At 31.0% G+C, this 21,982-nt stretch overlaps 1 protein-coding gene across 1 annotated transcript in view; it reads right to left on the minus strand.

Annotated features, from left to right (window-relative positions):
• The window catches only part of LOC115875144 (homeodomain-interacting protein kinase 2-like), a 40,144-nt gene that overhangs the window by 15,776 nt on the left and 2,386 nt on the right, over window positions 1–21,982 (minus strand). Inside the window, exon 2 of the mRNA XM_030890537.1 lies at window positions 18,644–18,748. Within this exon, the coding sequence (XP_030746397.1) occupies window positions 18,644–18,748 (105 nt within the window). The remainder of the gene's footprint in view (window positions 1–18,643; window positions 18,749–21,982) is intronic.

Here is a 21,982-nt window from a genome sequence, read left to right on the forward strand (position 1 = left end):
ACTTTATTCGATAGAAAATGACACTCTGAATAGAGTGACGTATTACATGTCAGTTTTTGACATTTTTGCTTAAAATAACCGTATTTTAAATTTCAATCTAGTGTGTTATGGTTATGTTAAAAACATCAATTTTTAATCAGCTAGAAGCCTTGGAAAAATAGATTTGATCGTCTAATGTTTTTTCGTGTCTGGTCCAGATGCCCAAATCATATTTTTAATCATATCTCAATTTTTTTTAAATAGGAGAAGGGTGGGTCATTAGCATATTTGAAAAACGCATTTTTTTACCAATAATTTGGTACCATACACTGGTATTTCGAATCAAATTGTCGTTATGAACTGCCTGTTACAATTTCTAATAAACCATATGCGAAAATGTCAAAAGTTGTCCTATGATATGTCGTTCTATTCAGAGAGTATTTTCTATCGAATAAAGTGAAAAAATACCGAGGGTATCATTTAAAAATCAAAAGTTTTGGTCATTTCTAGTCAAACAGGGAGTGACAAAAAACAATTGAATACGTCAATCAATCCTAATTTATGTCATATACTAACATACCAAATCTCGTTATTTTATCTGAAAAAATAAAAAGTTATAGAGGTAAGCCACTTTTGAGATGCACCTGGTATATTTATTTATTAATATCTCTGAAACTACCAAAACATATTTAATAATATGTTACAATCGTAACTTGTTCAGCTTCCAAGATTGAGATTGAAGTTATCGGTGGAAGTGATTCTTTGATGGCTTCCCGGAGGGCGTCGGCGGTATTGTTGTTCTCTAGACCCCGTACGTTCAATCTGATCATGTTGTTTTGCTTTTTACAGTGTGGATGTTTGGGTTTTAACTGGATTTTCATTTTTGAAATTAAAAGTCGGTGGTCAGTGCCGCATTCGGCATCTATTCTGGCTTTTGTGAGCCTAACATCTTTTAGATGCGTCCTTCGAACGATTATGCGGTCCAATTGATGCCAGTGGCCCGATCTAGGATGTTTCCAGGTACCTTTAAACTTGTCCTTCAACATGAACCACGTATTGGTGATGCAAAGATTGTACTCTGCGCATGTTGTTAATAAGCGTTCACCACGTTTTGATAATCATCAAAAGTGATCAGAAAGGAAGCGAGGAATGCAATAAAATCTACGATGTTCCATTTAAAAAAATCACCCCTATCCTTCCATACTTCTTTGAACCACCATGTAGAAGTTAAAATATTTTCCTGAAAAATACATCCGGGTATAATATTAACACATAGGTATAAAATTAAGTTTTTTATTACCGGAGTTACAGATGTCCAATGCACTCTTTTCAGGACCCTGTATACGGTATTCAAAATAATGCTACAATTTTATTTCTTTCCACTAAACTAAACAAAATTCGTTTGTTTCCTGGCTAGTTGTTAAACACTTTTTCATTTAAATCGAATCGATAAAAATAAATAAAAAAGGCACTTTTAATTATTGTCCGCGATATAACAACAGTTGAAATCGAGTTTGGTCATCGTTCGGGTTTCCAAAAAAAACACAAAAAAAGAAAACTAAAAAAGTGCTCGCTGGTATTTTTTAACTAACCGAACTCAATCAATTGCAACGTTAAAACCGAATACACAAAAGAATACGAGCATTGATTTTCATCCTGTTTTTGCGTTTGTGCGATTCGTTGTCACATTAATATGTGAATGCAGTAAATTGCATTTCAAATTAAAAAAAAAGGATATATTTTGTTATACCCTGAAAATTTTACAGTATGAAGTCGTTAAATTATACACATTCACAATCGTACACAAGGCCCGGTTTTTCATGCTCCTTTCAGTGTGAATTCAGATTTAAACTTAGAGAAATTTAATGTTACTACACTGAAAAAATTAATTTGTGAATTTTATAACAATATTGAGGGTTATTTCTTCCCACAGATTATTGTAGTAAATTTACCGTCTCTTCTTTAGTTTTACAACTCGTTTGTAAAATCGCTGTATTTGTTGCATTTATGTAAATATGTTATAATATATCTTTATATTTCACCAATATTCTTTGTGAATTTATTTGAAAAATGTGTATCTTATAGTAAACTAGCGTGTACCAGCGACTTCGCTCGCGTCGAATTAATCATTTGTAATGGTGATGATAAAGCAAACCTAGAATTTCCATTAACATACAAACTGGATAAAATTTTCTCACATTTATGGTAGCATGAGAAAAAACAATATGGCGATATTATTATATAACTTGATAATATTTGAGGGGTAGTTTCATCTCGTTGAATTGACTTTCGAAAATCCGTTTGCCAAAACAAGCTTTTTTACGTCAAGCAGTTTAAGCAAGGAACTGGTTAAGAAATTTACCCAATTTTTGAACGGTATGATTTTTTTAACCAAATATGTAAAAAAACAAATAAATTATGCTTGTCCAAGTTGCTTTCCGAAAGACTAACCGTTTTGGAATAATAAATATTGTAATATTTGAGGCCACCCTATTGAATTTGAGACTGAGAAACCTCCCATCGAACCTCACCCAACAGTCAATCCTACATTAAAATCATGAAACGTCACAGTTTAAGCAGAATCGTGATTACCATCGGTCATATTTTATGAAATGAATCTCATAAATTTATAAAAAATCTTAAAAATATGTAAAAACAACAAAATAAAATATACGTAAGCTAAGAGTTTTTCCTGAAAAACCCATCAGTTTTTAAATAAAAATATGTTTTAATATTTTGAGGGATAGTTTCACCCCTCAGAACCTGAGTTTCTAAAATCCTCAAATAAATCAAACGGATTAAATCCAAAGACCAGATTATTCGAAACACCCTATACGTTTTAAAAAATCTTGAAGTGTAAAAACAAAATAAAATATATATGTGTTTAAGCTGAAACTTGACCGTTTTTTAAATAAGTAATAATATTTGAGGGGTGGTTTCAAATTCTTCTTGGAACTGGAATTTTGAAAAATCCTTTTATCGAACCTCTACACCCTAGAGTCAACCTTGTACAAAATTGGAGCTTCACGTTGAGTATTTGAGACTGCATTTAACGAAGTGCCAGTCACTTAAGGATTTTATATTAGTATAGATAATGTGTTTTTTGTTTATTTTAATAAAAACGATATTCTATCACCCCTGCCGGATGCACCCTGGCAGCTATCTTTTAAAAATTATTTAAACCAAATAATACTCAATCTATATCTCTGTCTACTACTAACTGCTACTAACCAACAATTTGGTTGTAGTGGTCTGTTTTGCTTAAATGCTGGTTTATTCTGTTGGGAATTTATTTTTAAATTAATTTAATCGTTAGGCAACACTAAACTCATAGAATATGTATTTCTTTATATAATCAAATTGTCACCTAAATTTTGCTATAACCAAATTAAGCCACCTAAATCGCTTGTTCAGACAGATGTCACTTGTCTTGTCATTATTCAATTCATTATTCGAATTTGCAGAATGTTGTTAACAAAGTTTCATCTTAAATAAAATTTTAACTAATCATTTATCTCCGTCATTTACCGATTAATAAATGGCAATGCCTGTTCAATTGCAAACAATTTATTATTCATAGTATTTGCAATTTTTATTAAATTATACGAATATTCTGGTTGGTTATTGGTTTAAATAAATATGACAGTTCCTCCAATGAAAATGCGATACTAACTCTAAATTCTAAATCACTCCCAAAGCGCGCAAAGAAGTTTCTGTTTCAAAATTTGATTCCTTTAACTTACTCATATAGTTCACATTTGAAAACATAAGTATACAGACTGGGTTTTCTAAGTTGAAAATGTAATTCTGAACCTTTTAAATTACTAATCGTTTTTTAGTCAGATTCAGAGAAATTATTTGTTGGTACTGTTTGACCAGCGGATCTGAAGCTACGGAAGGAATGCGAGAAAAAAAAATCGACATTGCCACCTTCATCTATAAAATTGCAAAATTGCCAGACATGAACTATAAATTTCATATATTTTTATTATATATAATGTGTTTAGCATATATTCTGACGTATATTACTAAGGAATTTTAACGTAGTTCATATTGTTCGATATGTTTTATTTAATAACTTATTTCTTTCATTCTGTATAATCTGCTTATTATGAAAGTTGAAGATTTTTCAACGATATCATTGGCAAACCGGCATCGCCGCGCATGGCCGCCTATTCATCGAACATGATTGGCGAGAGTACGTCACAGGATTTGTTACCACGCGGTTGCCATGGCTTTACGTCTTTCCTATTCGCTTGCTTTATCCCCAACTTCACGGTCTCTTCTGAAAAGAGTAGGAATATTGAATACTATTGAAATATCCAGTGGCGGTGTCATTTTTTTGATCATTATTACTTTATTTCATTATTTTATACCGGTTATCCTAAACTTTATTCCTATATTTTTAGTATATTTGATAGTTAAGTTGTGTTTTATTGTTTTGTTATCTTGTTATAATGTTTTTCGTTCGTAGTTTTTAATTATTAATATCAAGTTTGATCGTATATTTGTGTTTTAAAACGAATAAATTTGTTAAGGGTAAGACGCTACATAGTCAGACAAGAGAAATAATAGCTAATTTATATAGGTAAGTTAATAATAACGTGGATGAAATCTCATTTGGTGTATTTCCTTGTGTTCATAATAGGGTTTGCGATGAAGAAGCTACAGAGAGTTCGCTTGAGTTGCCGCTTAAACGTAAACTTGAGCGGATATTTCTTTATACCGGAGTTAGCGTATCGGCTATAAAAAAATTCACACAGAAGATAAAAAAAAGGCTGAAAACTAACCCCGATAAAATGATATCCTCTCTGGAAAGAAACGACCACGTGAGACTGCTGTCGAAAAGCTCAACGACTTTTTCGAAGTGGTCAGGAATTTGATAAATAGATTTTATCTCGAATTCAAACTCGTCCCCACAATTAGAAAGCTTTTGCAAAAATTGCAGGAAGAATCGAATTTTCCTTTTGCAGGGAAACGCTTAGGGGGTTATTAAAATCAAATGAATTTTTTTGGCGTAAATGTTAAAATAACAGATAAATATTAATGGAGCGGCCCATTATATTGCAGAGAGAGATATAAATATATATACGCGAAATTCGAAAATATAGCCAAGTATTATCTATTTGGATGTAACATATGGGTAGACAATGACCTAACCTTTAAAAACTGCTGGCGGAGCGATACCATATCTGGTGTAATAGGCAATATCAGATCTACTGATGAGTAAAATTATGTTTTGTTTGCGCTTCCAAAGTTAACTATTTTCAAGATTTTTTTTTGCTGGAAATAGTTATATCTAAAATTATGTATTATAGAAAAAAATATAGTTAGTACAGATATATAAATAAATATACCTCAAGACTCAGTCTTGATCATCTGCTGATGGCAGACATGGTTAGCGAAACGTGCGTCCAGCGTAGCAAAGTGTTTTGTACTGATTTAGTGTTTTATTTTGCTGTGTAACACCAAAGGTTCCAACCCCCAGCTGTAATTATTTCTGCTATTATATTAACAACACAATAATAAGATGATTCAAAATATTTAAGGGAGCTTAATAAAAGCTTTTAGTGTTTTTCATCGTTAACTCAACAGTAACGATTCAAACAGCATAAAGTTTTTTGAAAAATTATTATTCTGAGTATTATATTTACATACATTATTTTCATATAACACCGTACGCCCATGCCTATTATATGAATGAAATTGGGCGTGTTTTGTTTACAACTGCGTTCCCCTGCCGATACCCCGTAGCTACAGATCCGTTGGTCACACTATAATCGGTCTTCTATATTGTATACTTTACTGAAAATTGGGCTGACCCTGTAGAGAAATAATCAACTTTGTTCTACTTTATTTTCAATAGGGGAAAAGCTTTTTAATAAGACATTTCACTGCTTTTATCGGCCGGAGCCACGCGAAAATGGAATGCATTAAAGAAAAAGGCGAAATGAAAAACAGAGCCTAAATTCTATAACACACCTTAATTTTATAAAGCTTAACTTACCCTCTTGAATTTTTTATTTAAAAATATCTTGCATTTAATTTTCGTATTATTAATTATTCAGATTGCTCAAACTTTTTACGCATATTATTATTTTTTTATTAATTTATTTGTCGTAAAAAACGATTAAAAAAAAGTCGCCTTGACAAGGATTCGAATCTGCCTTACTACGGCTCCAACGTCATAGCAGCGTAAGGTCCTAACGCTTTAACCACGCGGTTAACCACGCTTTAACCACACTTGAAAGATTCTATGTATAATTCTTACTTAAAAGATAATGTTTAGTGAAAGTACGTTTTTATTTATAAACGTTTATTTAATTCTGTTTTTAGTATTTGTTATTATAGCAGCAATATAGATACATTATCTGTAAAAATTTCAACTGTCTAGCTATAACGGTTCATAAGATAGACCTTTGTGACAGACGGTCGGACACCGACGTCTTGGTAATAGGGTCCCCATTTTTACTAGTAGTGGGAACTATCGAATGAATACTATCGAAACATTCGATAGTTGCAATTCATTCGAATAATTCGATAGGTAGTAAGAAAACATTCGTTGAAAACTATTCGAATAAAATTTATCGAATAAACTGTCATCTGCCTTGAAATATGTATTCTAGTAATTCGGCAGCAAAAACCATTCATTTATAAAATTCATTCATTTGTGAAATTCATTTATTCGTCAGGATCGATTATAATAAAATATTAACTGGATTTTAGTTGTCGCCCGGCGACGTAGATTTCTTTCCGAGAAACCCGACAGCGGTCGGTGGCAATGCTATGAAAGAAGCCGGCATCTTTGATTTTTTGCGGAGTCATATAAAGATAAGGACACATTATTTTTTTTATTGATGTGCTAGTATTTACACAAAAATACATTATGAAGGGCGCTGTTGCCATATATTGGTATTAGTTGATATTAGCAAAGAATATTATTGTTTGGCTTTAGTTAGTTAGAGATGGTATGTCTATATATTTACATTTTTTTTATTAATGTTCTGTTGTTACACTGCAATAATACTTGTTATTTTGGATGTAGGAAAATGATTTTTAATGTTTTTAAGCAAAGACTGGTTTAATGAAAATAATAATAACAGTAATAATTTGTTATACCTATTAACAACAAAATTTAAAATAATTTAATATAAACATTTTTTTACGTAGTAGCAAAATATAAACAACAAATTAGATGTCAAAATTATTTATATTAGATCCTATTTAAAAATAATATACGTCTTTAAATTTTTTGGCAACGTTGGTTTATTAACTAATAATAATTACAAAACTAATTTGTTATATTAACAACAAACTTTAAAATCATGAAATATAAACATTTATTAATTTTCTAAGCATGCAGTGTAATGGAAGGAAAATATAAATAAAAAATTAGAAATCAAAATTATTTATATTAGGTACTTATATATACTATTTTATATATTTATATATTTATAGTATTACTATTTAAAAATAATATTTACTTTTACTGGCATTTACTTTAAAAAATAAATGAAATATTTCTTCGCAAAAAACTACATGTAAGAGAATTAGCATAAACAAAATACAAACATCGTTAACTTTTTTTTTAAATTGGCACGTGTAAAACTTTCAATTTAATTTTCTCACCCCATAGTTTGAGTTCGATAACCCCATTTACTTAACCACATTACTTAAATATGATTATTAAGTTCAACTAATTCATATTATTAAAACATCTAAAATACAAATATGTATTTTTAAAATTAATTCTAAGTTCATCTCATCTCTCTTAAAAATTGTTACTTCTCAAAATTTCCCATTAAAAAATAGGCCATATATCATATAAAATTAAATAATTGAAAGATCGGACTACGGAAAACCACACAAATTTTCTGCACATGCACACAATCGTCAATAAATACAATTAAAAAATAACAACTATTTTAGTATTTTAACTATTTTAATAAACGCAAAAATAGCACAGTATTTTACGGCGAAGTTATAAAAATTTGGAAGAACTAATAATGCACTGACGCATACAAAAATCAAACGAATACTAAATTTCATTTATCAAAAGCATTCGATAGTCGTGGCTCAACGATAACCATTTAGTCGCACGGCGAGGTTGTCACATATGCTTTAGTATACAAATGAATGAATGATTTTATTCGAATAAAACCATTCGATAGTTGAAATCATTCATTCATTAACCATTCGATAGTCTAATTCATTCGATAGTTCCCATCGCTAATTTTTACCCTTTGGGTATGGAACCCTAAAAACCATCTACATACCGAGTTTCAGCCTCCTAGCTCACATAGGGCCCGTGTTAAGACGCTCCAAAGACCCATCTCAACTTCCTCATTGGCTTACCACTTTTTCGATGATCACACCAAGTTTGTCACCACGTGACGTGTCGCGTCGTGACGTTAGCTCGTGTGTCACGGCCTTCAATTTTTATTCCCAGCGCACGTAAAGAAGCTTTACTTCAAAAATAAAGTGTTCTCGGTAGTAGATACATTTAGACAGTTTAATTGTTTTCGCTTTATTTTTATTTATATTGCTTCCGGATACCCCTGAAACGTTAAGCCACGTTAAGTAAAAAGGCCACTAACAAAAGCTGGTTTATGTTAGGAGTCTATGGTGTGGCATTTCCACAAAAAAGTAACTTTTTAACATCACAAATAGGGTAGACATTATTTAGAAAATATTCTAGTTTTTTTTTGTATGTTATTTTTTTACTTTTACACATACTTACTGCTAACTACAACCATTTGGAAAAATGTTCGTTTTTCAGATAAGTACATGTTTCGAATCACTTTTACGGAACGCGTAAAAGAAAAACCAAATAAAACTAACACGGCGTTAGGAACAATGAAAACAAAGTTAATTAATAGGTGCGTTTTCTTGGAAAACTGGGCATAATTGCTAACGAGGCAGCGTGAAACGGGTGCATTTCCTTGAAAAGTTTTAATCCGCATTAAGTCGTTGACTTGATTTTGTCGAATTTGAAACAATAATACTGAGTTAACTTTACTTTGCTGTGTAAATACGTGTTTATGTAATGTTTAATTTTTGGTGTTATTTGTAATTATTAAATCAAAGAAGTTACAGGCGATATACATACATTAATTAATAACATCTGCAGATGCCTGTGTAATACATTTTTTATTTATATTTGATTGGATTTTATAATTTATGCATTGTTAATTGGTAGAATGTAGAATGTTTAGGAGGGGAGTTAATCACCGCGACCTTATAGATCTATTGTGTGTTCCCCTTTCTTGAGTTATAACGAGTTATAACTCATCATACAGTCTCAGGGCTTTAAGAAAAGCCAGTATCTGAGACTCTATAGTATCTCCACAGAGGCCAGCTCTCCATCCTCGACATCAGACGTACCAAAGTTCGTGGCACGAATGGTCGTCGTCTCGGCGCACCCAGTGATAAGGTGTTCTGGTGTTTCCCCATCTTTCCCACAGAATCTGCATTCGCCGTTGTTTCTCAGCTTCAACCTACTGAGGTGTTCGTTGAGGAGAGAGGTGTTCTGTTAGAAACCCCGTGACAATCCGAAGATTGTTTTTACATAAATAAAGGAAAACCTTTATTTTTTTTTTGATTTTTCTCGGTCATAAGTTCTAAGGAACTTTTTCGAGTGTCTTAGACCGTTGGAGGACACCCATTCCAAGTTACAGATGGAGTCTTCCAGATTCTTCAGTTCCGCTTTCAGTTGGTTCTCGTTTGGAAAACACTCTTCGCTCCTTTTCTAGCTAGATCATTTGCTTTTTCATTGCCTTCTATCCCTTGGTGAGCAGGCACCCAGAGTAGGAAGACTTTATTTTCTTTGTCTAATTTGTTGAGCTTCTCTAGGCATTCTTTGACCAACTTCGAATTGATGGTTACTGAGTTGATCGCGTTAAGTGCTGCTCGACTATCGGATAAGATCCGCTCATCTCTTTAAGAGATGGCGGTGGGATTGCGGTGGTGGGTCCCCCCTTTCTGTTTTTTTATCGGATAGGATGGCCATTTCCTGTTTTCGATAGTTCCTATCTAAGATAAATTGTACGCATCTTTCGATAGCGCAAATTTCTGCCTGAAGGATACTGGGTAGGTGCCCATTAGTTCGGAGTATTCAGTTTTCGGCCCAAATACTCCTATCCCTGTCCCCAAGCTTGGTTTTGAAACATCAGTATACCATGTTATGGTATGGTCTTTACATGCTGACTAAGCTACTTCTTTCCAATCCAATTGTTGGTTTAGTTTATGGTCTGTGTATCCATGAATTGACAAATTATAGATTTTCTTTGAAAATCCTGTTTTTTTAAATAATCTTTATGTTATTTAATATGCAAATTTAATTATATAGAAGTTTTACCAATGTAATTTCTTACATCTGCATATCATTTCAATTTTTTTCTTTTGTTAGCTATACAGGTGTCCTATGAAATAAGTTTTAAATATTTTAAGGGTGTAGATCTCGATAAAAGAAACATATTTCTCTTTATCGTTTTCAAATAAGTCCAAAATAACGAGTTGGCTTTACTTCGAAAATTTCCAAAAAATGACTTCTTGCTAACATTTTGTAGAACCACTGGATCCTTTTGAATTTTCTTTTTTTGAAATTTAATCAATACCTATGTTGCCATAGTATCAAGAAATTTATGTTTTTAACTAAAACTAAACAAATTTCCCAAAAAAATTGAATTTTCAAATTTTTTTGGCTAAAAAACTTCATAGGAAAATGTTTCTGAGGTTGAACTTATACTACCAGTTAAAATATTTGCACTTATTTCTGGGACACCCTATAGGTCAGTAAATAAGGAACTTGAAGACCCAAGTCTCTGATTAATTCATCAACCATGACTTTTTTAGGCCGGATTGTGCAACCTTTTGTGGAGTAGTTTTAGGGAAAATATTAAAACATAGAGCTTTGGCCGAAAAATGGTCCCAAATGGTAGAAAAATCATTTTTTTCGCAAATATCTATGAGCATATACAATTTACAAAAAAAAATTTTGGAATAAAACCTGAAGCTTCCCTGGTCGTATCTACAAAAAAGGTCCTGACACTTTTTTTTCTAAAGTCCCAGAGGAAAACAGCTTAAAACAGCTCTAAAGGGCCAAAGAACGGGTTTTCTGCCAATATTGACCGAAGATATGGCATGCGTAGATGATTTTCATGATCAAATGGAAGATTAGCCTTAGCTAAAAAATGACCCTGGCACTTTTTTCGCAAAGTTGTTTGTAAAAAAAAACAATTCGACTATTGGTAATTATGCAATTTTCTTTCGTTTACGACACTTTAGGGAAATCACAAAAAAGCGGAAAAATTCACTCACGGATAGTTGTTTTTTATTAACATGTGATTAAACAAATTTTTCAAATTTTCTGTGATGCTTAATGAGACGAAGAAAAACTGTTATAAAAAATCTTGAAAAAGAAGCTATTATTAGTGAAAATATGAATAAGTTTGTAAAAATCTGACAATCTTTAGACTAAGGAATGTTCACCCGTTTTTTTCTATTATCATAAAATATAACAAAATGTAATAGCTATGCCAAAGTTCCAAAATGTGATAGCTATTAATTCTACCTTTTAAATGGACTTTGAATTGTCAAAAATATTAAATTTTAGCCCAGTTATTAAACAATTTGTCCTATCAATCAATGATAAGCTTATAAAATCTATCTCGGAGCACGTTAAGACTTGGGAGAGAAAATGGAGGGATCTTCAGAGACTTTGAAGATCTCGAAACTACTAAATCTACGTAAAAAATTATTAGATCATTTTGTAGGTAATTAATGAAGCTTCATTTTTTATTTCAAGAAAATTTGCCAAATTGTATTATTTTGGCAGATATGTGCGAAAACACCAAGTATTCTTTTATCAACAAAATAAGATAATAAGTAATAAAAGATAGTAAATTTGACCGTAAAAGGCCATAACTTAACCTGCTGCTACTAAATAGGGTGTGGTCCTGTAATTCAACTTACAAATTTATTATAATAAAATATTTTTCAAGCAAGCACACCAAAATGATCATTATATTCAATTGATTTGTACAACACCAACTGCCTAGCAATATCCTCCTTTATACATCCTCCCAGTTTGACACATTAAAAGGGGTTGTTACAAAGCATGCCTACACACACTAACTGAGTAATACGCCGTATATTATTCGGTATTCGAGCTGTATGCAATTATGTGCGCCATATAGCGCCGCTTGTTTCTCTACATGATTTACCCCCAAAATTTATTCCCATCCCCTGACAACGGAACGACCCCTCTGCTAACGACGATTCTACCTTATCCTCTGTCACCCCTGTCCTCCCCAGTGCCGGAAAGCACCCCTTTATTTCAACCCAGAATTGGGAGATACGTTCAGGATTAATTTATGAATATGTGCTAAAAACAAAAAGGCTTTTGGCTTGGCCTAGAATGTCAGACCTATTTTAAAAGAGAGATCAAACTATCATCTGAAAAATATCTGAAGCAGCGAAAGGAATGGTTCCTAAAATTCAAGGCAAAAACCATTTTTTTTTTGGAAATTTTCGAAGTAAATTATCTCGATTATTTTGGACTTATTTGAAAAACTGTGAAGAGATAATATGTTTCTTTTATGGAAATTTGCCAATTTTGAAAAAAAAATTGGAAATTTTTTTAGTTTTAAGTTAAAAAACATAATTTCTTGATAATATGGCAACATATAGGTATGTAGTAGATTAAATTTACATGAAAGAAAATCCAGAGAAGATCCAGTGGTTCTCAAAATTTAAGCAAAAAAGCATTTTTATTGTCAACTACGACCATGTCATCAGCGAAACCTATAGCCAAGAAAATCACAACTGTAATATTGAATAAAGGTTTAAGAAAAAGACAGATATCTATTATCTCTACAGGGTTGTTCACCACATACGACACGGAGTATTAAAGGATGAGATTTTTACAAATTGTGTTTTGGGGTTCGATGAAGGTTCTTAGAGGTATAATTTAAAACATTTAAGATATACAGAGTGTCCCAAATAAGTAAATATCAAAGTTGTATTTTTTTTAATTTTTATTATGGTTATTACATTTTTTAGTTTCTACGATTAAAAATAAAGGTAAATTTGATTAAGATTTATTATACTTAAACCTTACCGTTTTTGAAATATTTTCAATTTTGTAAAATTGCAGTAAAAAAATTTAAGGCTTCATTTCTCCAAGGGTATCAAGTTTTACTAAATATTTACTGAAGTTTATTTACTGATCAGTTATTGTGTTGCAATAATAAAAATAATACTACATACAGAGTGTCTAAAATTTATTTTAAATAATTATTAGCTTCAAACGGTTTCAACTTGTTTAATTTAAATGGAACACCCTGTATATTTTACGAAATCAGATGTACAATTTAATTGTCTATCAAATTATATTATACCATTTTTACCTATCTCTTTAAGTTTCCGTAGAAAATGCATTTTCTTGTAATTTAGAACTTATTTATCAATATACCCATGGACTATTGACATTTCAGATTATTTTTAAAGATGTACAAATTTTTAAAGAGTACAAATATTAATATTGTCGATATAATTCGTTTATTTCATTAAAAAATAAAAAAAAACTGTTTAAATATTTGTTAAAGAGGATCAGTTAATATGATTCCAGTATTCAAACAACATTAACTGACTGTTTGCTTTGATTAATAATAATTGCTCCAAATACTAAAAAACTGAATTTTGTATGGGCATTAGACAGTGTGATAAAAAGTAACACCTTAAAAATGATATTTCATTTTTTAATAAATGCTTATTTATAACTACAGAGACTTTAATTTGATAACTTATTATTATATTGATTTCTGACTCAAATCCACATTTATTTATAATAATTTAATAACGAACACAATTAAGTATGTAATTAATTAGTATATGGGCGCAAATAATGGTGTTATATTTAATTAATGGTATACTCTTTTATAAAGATTTAAATAGTTTTCTTTTTGCATACAAATGGGCTAGTAATATTATCGTTTTGCTAAAAACGATAATATTACTAGTCTGTACATTTTGTACATTTGTTGCTTTAAAAACAATCTAAAATGTCAATATTCCATTGATATATTGATAAATGAGGTCTAAATTATAAGAAAATGCATTTTATACGAAAACTTGAAGGGATAGGTAAAAAATGGTATAATAAATTTGATAGACAATTTAATTGTGCATCTGATTCTCCTAAAATATACAGGGCATTCTATTTAAATTAAAGAAGTTGTTGCCGTTTGAAGTTAATAATTATTTAAAGTAAATTTTTAGACACTCTCTATAAAGTAGTATTATTTTTATTATTGCAACACAATAACTGATCAATAAATAAACTTCATTAAATATTTAGTATTAAAAACATTGATACCCTTGGAGAAATAAAGCTTTAAAATTTTTACTGCAATTTCACAAAATTGAAAATATTTCAAAAACGTAATGTTTAAGTATAATAAACCTTAATCAAATTTACCTTTATTTTAATCGTAGAAACTAAAAATGTAATAATATACAGGGTGTTCCATTTAAAAAAAATACAACTTTGATATTTTTTATTTATTTGGGACACTCTGTATCTTGTAAAAATATTTTTAAATTGTAGCTGTAATAGTCCTTCAACGAACCCCAAACTTACAATTTGTAAAAATATCATCGTTTAGCCACAATACTCCGTGTCGTATGTGGTGAACAACCCTGTATAAGTGTCCATTGTATATACTGTTTCGTTAGGGCTTCTATTATGAGAGATTTCTTAGCTTTTCTGTAGCTTTTTCTGTAATTGATGGCAGTTCGTACAAGTTTTTTATTATAAGTTACTCTGTATATAGAATTAGAGCGAAAAGAATCGACAAAATTGTACTTTCAAATATTGTTAATAAATGTCAAAATGAATAATGTTCCGTTACTGTTTCTTAAATATTTCGTTTCGACTGAAGTTAAAACATTATGCAACATAATTAAAATCGACTGATAACGACCTTTTCCAAAATATAATGTAGTTCGATTTCCTCATGAAAAAAAAAGGAACGCCAGTCTGCGCCGCTTTTTACTTAATAATAATTATATTCATTGTTTTGTGTACCTTCCGCGATAAATTTGTAACAGGTACAAATAAGTTGGGTTAATTAGATGTATTCATAATTCGTTAATGCTGTTCGAACTGGAAAAGCCGAAGTGAATGGATCGGGAATTGGAATTAATTAATAAATTATGCAAATCGCCGTGAATGGTATAGGTTACCGATATAGATAATTGATAATGATAACATATAAATAGGATATAACAGGAAAATTATTTTAGATTTTAATAGGTATCTATACTTCTAAAGGATAGAATCACCAAGTTCCCAAGTAGTATTTTTGGACACATTTTAGTCAATGTTTCTAATAATCGTGTCTGAATTTAGTTATTACTAAAGTATTGTATTGTACAGGGTGAGTCAACGATAGAGTAAAGTCCATTATCTCATTTGTTTCAAGGTTTACAAAAAAATGTTTAATGTAAAAGTTATAGGGATGGTTAAGATACACATTTTAAAATTATTATAGAGTATACAAGGTGCTTCAAAAACGTGTGGCGACTATAACATATGTTTTTTTAAATGCAACATCCTTTTTTTTATTTTATTTTTAGATTCTGCGTAAAATTTCATAACTTTTTTATATATAATGTTATATACCTAAAATTAATAATTTTTGTAATATTTCAATTTATTTAAACAAATGTTAAATTGCAGTGTGGTAAAAAATTTTCAGTGGTGCCATTGTTTCTTAAGTTGGAGTACCAAAATTTGGTAGGAGAGTTTTATAGAGATGAAAAAAAGATATATAAATGATACAGGGTGTTCAAAATATATTTATGAATTTCAACTACTTAAAATTAAAATATCTCAAATTTTTTAAATGGGACACCATATATATTATCATTTTTTCTGATAGATTTGACAAAACTCTTCAACTTTTATTAAGTATGTCATATCCCTATTTTTAATAGTTTGCGATTTATTCCCATTTTTTTCTATTTTTACCCCATATTTTCAATAAAATTACCCTATAAAATCATAGTTGCCATGACAAAACAAAACTATTTATTACTTACCTTTAACAAGTAGCTTGATAATTAGTTACAATTGCTGGTATTAGTTAAAACCAATTAACTTTACTCAAATAAACTAAATCGCAGTAGTGAATTTCTTGGCGTATTTCTATATTATGAAAGATGACACTTGGGATTTTTCGTCTTGGCGAATAGCCACAGATTAGGGTAATACTAGATTACCTAATTGCTGAAGACTACTGATATATGAATTTTCTTCGACATACAGTAAAGTTTTTTCTCGTAGTAATTCTGGTTTATAATTCATTTGGTAAAGCCAATATTACTACTGCCTCGAAACCGTCCCTTTACACACTGAAAATGTTTTCTAGATAATATACATCTATCCTTATAGTAGTAGCAACGTACTATTTAATATATAGTACTGAACCAAAAAATGTGTTTTTCTAAGCTTGTCCGTGTATATCAATCACATTGACTAATTCATTTCAAGAACTGTTATCTCTACCATTTATATTTATTACAACAAATTAACTAAAATTCAAATTTTGTTCTTAACTTGCTTAACAGACATGAAATTGCGATAATTATTACTTTTTGTCATGGCAACTATGATGTTACAGCGCAATTGTATTAAAAATATGGGTAAAAATAGAAAAAATTGGAATAAATCGCAAACTAATAAAAATAGGTATATGACATTCTTAATAAAAGTTGAAGAGTTTGGTAAAATCTATCAGAAAAAATGATAATATATAGTGTACCATTTAAAAAAATTGAAATTCCTTAATTTTAAGTAGTTGAAATTCCTAAATATATTTTGAACACCCTGTAACATCTAACTAAAATATCTTTACATAGGTCTTTTTCTATATCTCTATAAAATTCTCCTACCAAATTTTAGTTGTTCAATTTCAGAATCAATGCCATCATTGACAATTTTTTAACCCACTGCAATCTAACATTTGTTTAAACAAATTCAAATATAACAAAAACTATTAACTTTAGGTATATATTTTACGCAGAATCTAAGAATTTTACGCAGAATCTAAAAATAAAATAAAAAATAGGGTGTTGCATTTAAAAAAACATGTTATATTCGCCACATATTTTTGAAGCACCCTGTATACCGTACAATAATTTTAAAATGTGTATCTTAACCATCTTATAACTTTTATATTTAATATTTTTTTGTAAACCTCGAAACAAATGAGATAATGGACTTTACTCTATCGTTGACTCACCCTGTACAACGAACTGTTAGACAGAAAAGACATTCTAATATATAACACTGGAAATAGTAGAAGATATACAGAGTGTCCCAGAAATAACATTTTTTCTCTTTACCGTTTTTCAAGTACCTAAGTCCAAAATAACCGAGTTATTTTACTTTGAAAATTTAAACAAAAATGCTTTTTGCTTAAATTTTGAGAACCACTGGATCTTTTCTGGATTTTCTTTCGTATAAATTTAATCTGCTACCTATGTTACCATATTATCAAGAAATTATGTTTTTTAACTTAAAACTAAAAAAAATTCCAAAAAAATCTTTTCAAAAAAACTCATAGGCGTGTTTCTGAAGCCGACATATACTACCAGTTAAAATACTTGCACTTATTTCTTGGACACTCTGTATATATTGGACAACTATTACACAACTCAGGATCTCTACTACCAGAAATGAAACGATTTCAGTAGGTACCTACCTACTTCTAAAGGGTAGAATCAACAAGTTCCCAAGTAGTATTTTTGTTTCTAATAATCGTGTTTTTGTTTCTTGATACAAAAGGGAAACGGTATGCCCCAAATAGGAAACATTCTCCAAACCTATATATTTTATTACGTGTGTTTCCAGTTCCATTTCCTAACCTAACCTAATCAAAACTTTGAAAGGAAATGTTTCGAAACATTTCAACAACCATCAACAATATCGACCTCCGCCATATTTTTTTTATCTTAAAATCTTTGTTTTTAGGTTTTCTCCCACAAAAAAAAATCTGCTCTACTAAGAACTGTTTCGCCTGAAGAACAGAGGCTCTGGTGATTTTTTCCACCATCTAGGGATTCATGGGCGCTCGTTTTCTATGGTCATTTTTTTCTTCCGCACTTTCGTTTTGGTATTGTTGCATCTGCTCGTGTGAACTCAAAATATAAGGTAGCTTTTAAATTTTTACTTTTTTGTGTGTATTTAAGAAGTATTGAACGATAGGGAAGTCTGGGAACACTCCGTGTTCATGTTTAAACAAAATAACTGTCGATTAGAAGATCGATTAGTCCATATAATATTGCTCATTTTCGTAGGAGCCTCCTGGAGGGTCGTGGGGAGTGCCAGCCTGGGGGTGTGAGACTGGGGTTGCAAATTGGGTGCGGAAGAATGTTACGAGGGGCGACGCGGTGTTGCCAATACCATCCGCAACAAAGTTGTGTGATACTAAAAGTCGTTTCGGACTCTTAATGGAATATTTTCATAGAGTAGGTAGCTTTCTTATAAATGTTGTACTTGAGTTGTAAAATATATTTAGCTTTTTTTAGTGTATAAAAAGATATTAAGAATAGGAAGGAGAATAGGAAAATACAAAGTAGTGATGAGCAAATGTAATACCAAAACTTCCTTGGTGGTGGTCTTGTAGTCTAATAAGTGGTCTTGGTCTTCCAGGGTCAAGTCATGGTTTTTGTCTTGTTGCAAGACTTTTGCAGGACTTGAGTTCTACATATAAAATATTTAAATAATTGTTTTTCAAGTAATTTCAGGCAGATGAAATTTGAATGAAAGAAACAATAAGTATTCATTTGACGAAAAATTCTATTTTTCAGTTTGCAAGGGGGTCCAAAATGTATTCCGGAAACTTCGGCAGTATATTCTGCAGATAAAAATAAGTAAAACAGTTCGTATAAATGTATGTTCTAAAATGCTTAGTTTTGGAGATACAGGGTGTAGAAGCTTCATTTTTATTTCGATTTTTTCCAGATAATTTTTAAAGTAACGTCAATATTTGGAATAATTTTGATGTCAATATGACTCCTATTTGTAGGGGGTGCCACCTACATGTTTTAATTGTTTTGAAGAGTAATACATTTTCGTTCGTACCTGTATAAAACTACTGAGTGAAAAAATGTACATTTCTGTGATTTTTTACGTAAAAAAATGTCTCTTGGTAAAAATCGCTACGAGGAACTGTTCTCAAGATATTTAGGATGGAAATAGCCAATTCATGTCATTATTGGCAAAAGATAAACACGTTGAGTAGATAGTTCTTTGACTGAAATAATAAATTTCGGAAATTTTTATTTTTTTTAAATTAATCATAATTTTTCTGCGACAAAATGATTTGAGACAAATAAGTAATTCCTTAACTAGTGTGGCAATATTCGGTATGTCTTGACAAAATATTTTATACGAATATGGCTTATTGTTGACAGCTACCATGAATCGCATATTCGCTTGTAATAGCTTGGGAGAAACCTTCTAATCTTGGACAATTCTTTAAGAAGCTTCTGTAATAATGAGAGATCAATACTTGAAAATAATAATACATATAAATACATGAAAATTTTACCATCATGATACTTTTTATTCTTTTCGAACTGATTAAGTTAGGTCTAATTGCTAGCTGGTCTAATTTGAAAATTATTCTTGTCAATATTAATGCAAATAAGAATAATCTTCCTGCACTATCAAAATGACTTCCCATATGTTTGTTTACAGTCTAAGTACATACAGTAGTCGGTTCTCTCAGGACCGAGAAAAATCAGGATTGTCCTTGATTTAAGTATGAACAATCTTCGAATTGTCAAGGGGTTTTTAATACGACACTATCTCCTCAATGAACACATTTCTTGTGAGGTGTGAGGAAAATGAGGAAATACCAGAATACCTCGAGACGACAGCCATTCGTGCCATAAACTTTGGAATGACTGATATCGGAGATGAAGAACTAACCTCTGCAAAACCGTCCCAAATACTGGCCTTTGTCAAAGTCCTGAGACTATAATATAGTGAGTTATGACTCAAGAAAGGAAGACACGATAGATCTATAAGGTCGCGGTGATTAACTTCCCTGTTTTTTTTTATATAATTTTTATCCTTTTCAGGAATTAATGTAAAAATAGGATTCGAAAACCATGGAATTCAGGACAATTCGAAATTTATATTGTTGTCAAATTGTCAACATTGCAAAAGATGGAAAAAATGAACTTTCTATACTTTATGAAAACCACTTCCTCATTGTCACTCGCCTCTTTTATTTCCCCCGCCCGGCAACACCGCTAAATGCTATTTCCATCCCCCTCGATGCTAATACGGTTTGTCCTGTGAAAAAAAGACGCGCCCCGTACGAATCGATACTCAGAGTCTGCGCCCCGTTCCAGACCTTCCGCTATCGACTCAGACGTACGTCGTTGCCTGTTCCCGTTGACAATGAAGGAGAAGAGATGGCTGGGTACGTCTAAGTTTAGTTCGAACGGAACAGACGTGGTCTTACAATAAAGTTTTAAAGGGTACTCTTTCGGAAATTTCGCGATTTAAATCGCAAGCTCGCTTTTTTTTTCTTCAATTATTTATGTGGCGTTCGAAAAAAAATGAGGTTTAATTCTATTATCCGAAAATTATTTAATCCAAACTTTTTGTTGGAAAGTATTGATATTCATTTATTTTGTTGGGATATATCATCCCCTTCTAGCTTATTGGTGGATAAAAGTCCTAGAGTTTTGAAAATGGTTTTAGCGGGTTTCTCTAGATTTATTTGTGTCAAAAATGTCCGATAAAAGAATTATGGTGAGCTTTTTCGGGGAGGTGAATTGTATTTTTTTTTCACTTTTTTGCTTAATATCTCGAAAACTTAGATTTCTACAAAAATACTTTATATAGAACCCCAGAATTGAAGCCTAGAAAATTCTCTACAAAAATGATTGAGAGCATTTTCTTCATTGACTATTGACTATCACTAATAATAGAGGTGTATTTTTGAGTTTTCATTTCATTCATCAAGTCATCACAACCTAACACCTCTGTTCGTTGTTAGACGGTGCGAGTGTATAGACGGGTGACCATCTGGAAACTGTCGTGCATCCACTGACACACACACGCAGATGAGATCCGGTATCTCGTAAGTGTCGTTTTAAGCACTCGTCAAGTCGGTAGGCCATTGACATTTATATGACTGAGAACCGCGGTTCGGATTCCGCGTAGACAAAGTACCTCCCCGTCCAGATTAGCCAGGCAATAACTTAAAATATTTTACACCTCTGTTTTAGAATTTTTGGTCGATTATATCAATTAGAAAACATATTTTTTATTAACACTAATATTATGTACGTTTTCCAATAGTTTATTTATTAATAGTTAAGATTCTATTGTACTAAAAACCTTATAAAACTAAATTATTTTTGAAGCTTCGATCAGAACCTCGCAATTAGTGGAATAAATTAGTGGTTTCAATTACACTTTATACTTTTTAGTTTACGATCATTCACAATGTCTAAAAAATACAATCAAAATTAATAGAATATCTACTTAATAGAATATCTGATTACTGCAACAGCTTGCAGTAATCAGTTGTATCCATAGAGAAAACCTAATATTTAGCTTATAAAACAATAAACTTCTGATTTCTGACCATTTTTTCTTGACGGATCAAAAACAAAGGCCAAAATGACATTCCTCGCAAATTTTGAAGTATAATTAGTGGAAAAGTTAAGTTTGGTAACTTTTTCCACTAATTGAAAATTCCTACCACTAATTTTGACGTTCTGAATGCTTACATTTAAATTAGAGGAACAAACTTTTACGCTAATTGAAACCACTAATTTAATCCACTAAGTGCGAGGTTCTGAATGCAGCTTTACATCTAAAAATTCTAAATATAGTTATAATTTTTTAGCCAGATTTTCTAGCCATCATCAGTTTCTTTTATTACTAAAAAATTATGTTAGTATCAACTTC

This window comes from Sitophilus oryzae, unplaced genomic scaffold (assembly GCF_002938485.1).
Source record: "Sitophilus oryzae breed Bouriz unplaced genomic scaffold, Soryzae_2.0 scaffold_134_pilon_pilon, whole genome shotgun sequence".
Lineage (NCBI taxonomy): Eukaryota > Metazoa > Arthropoda > Insecta > Coleoptera > Curculionidae > Sitophilus > Sitophilus oryzae.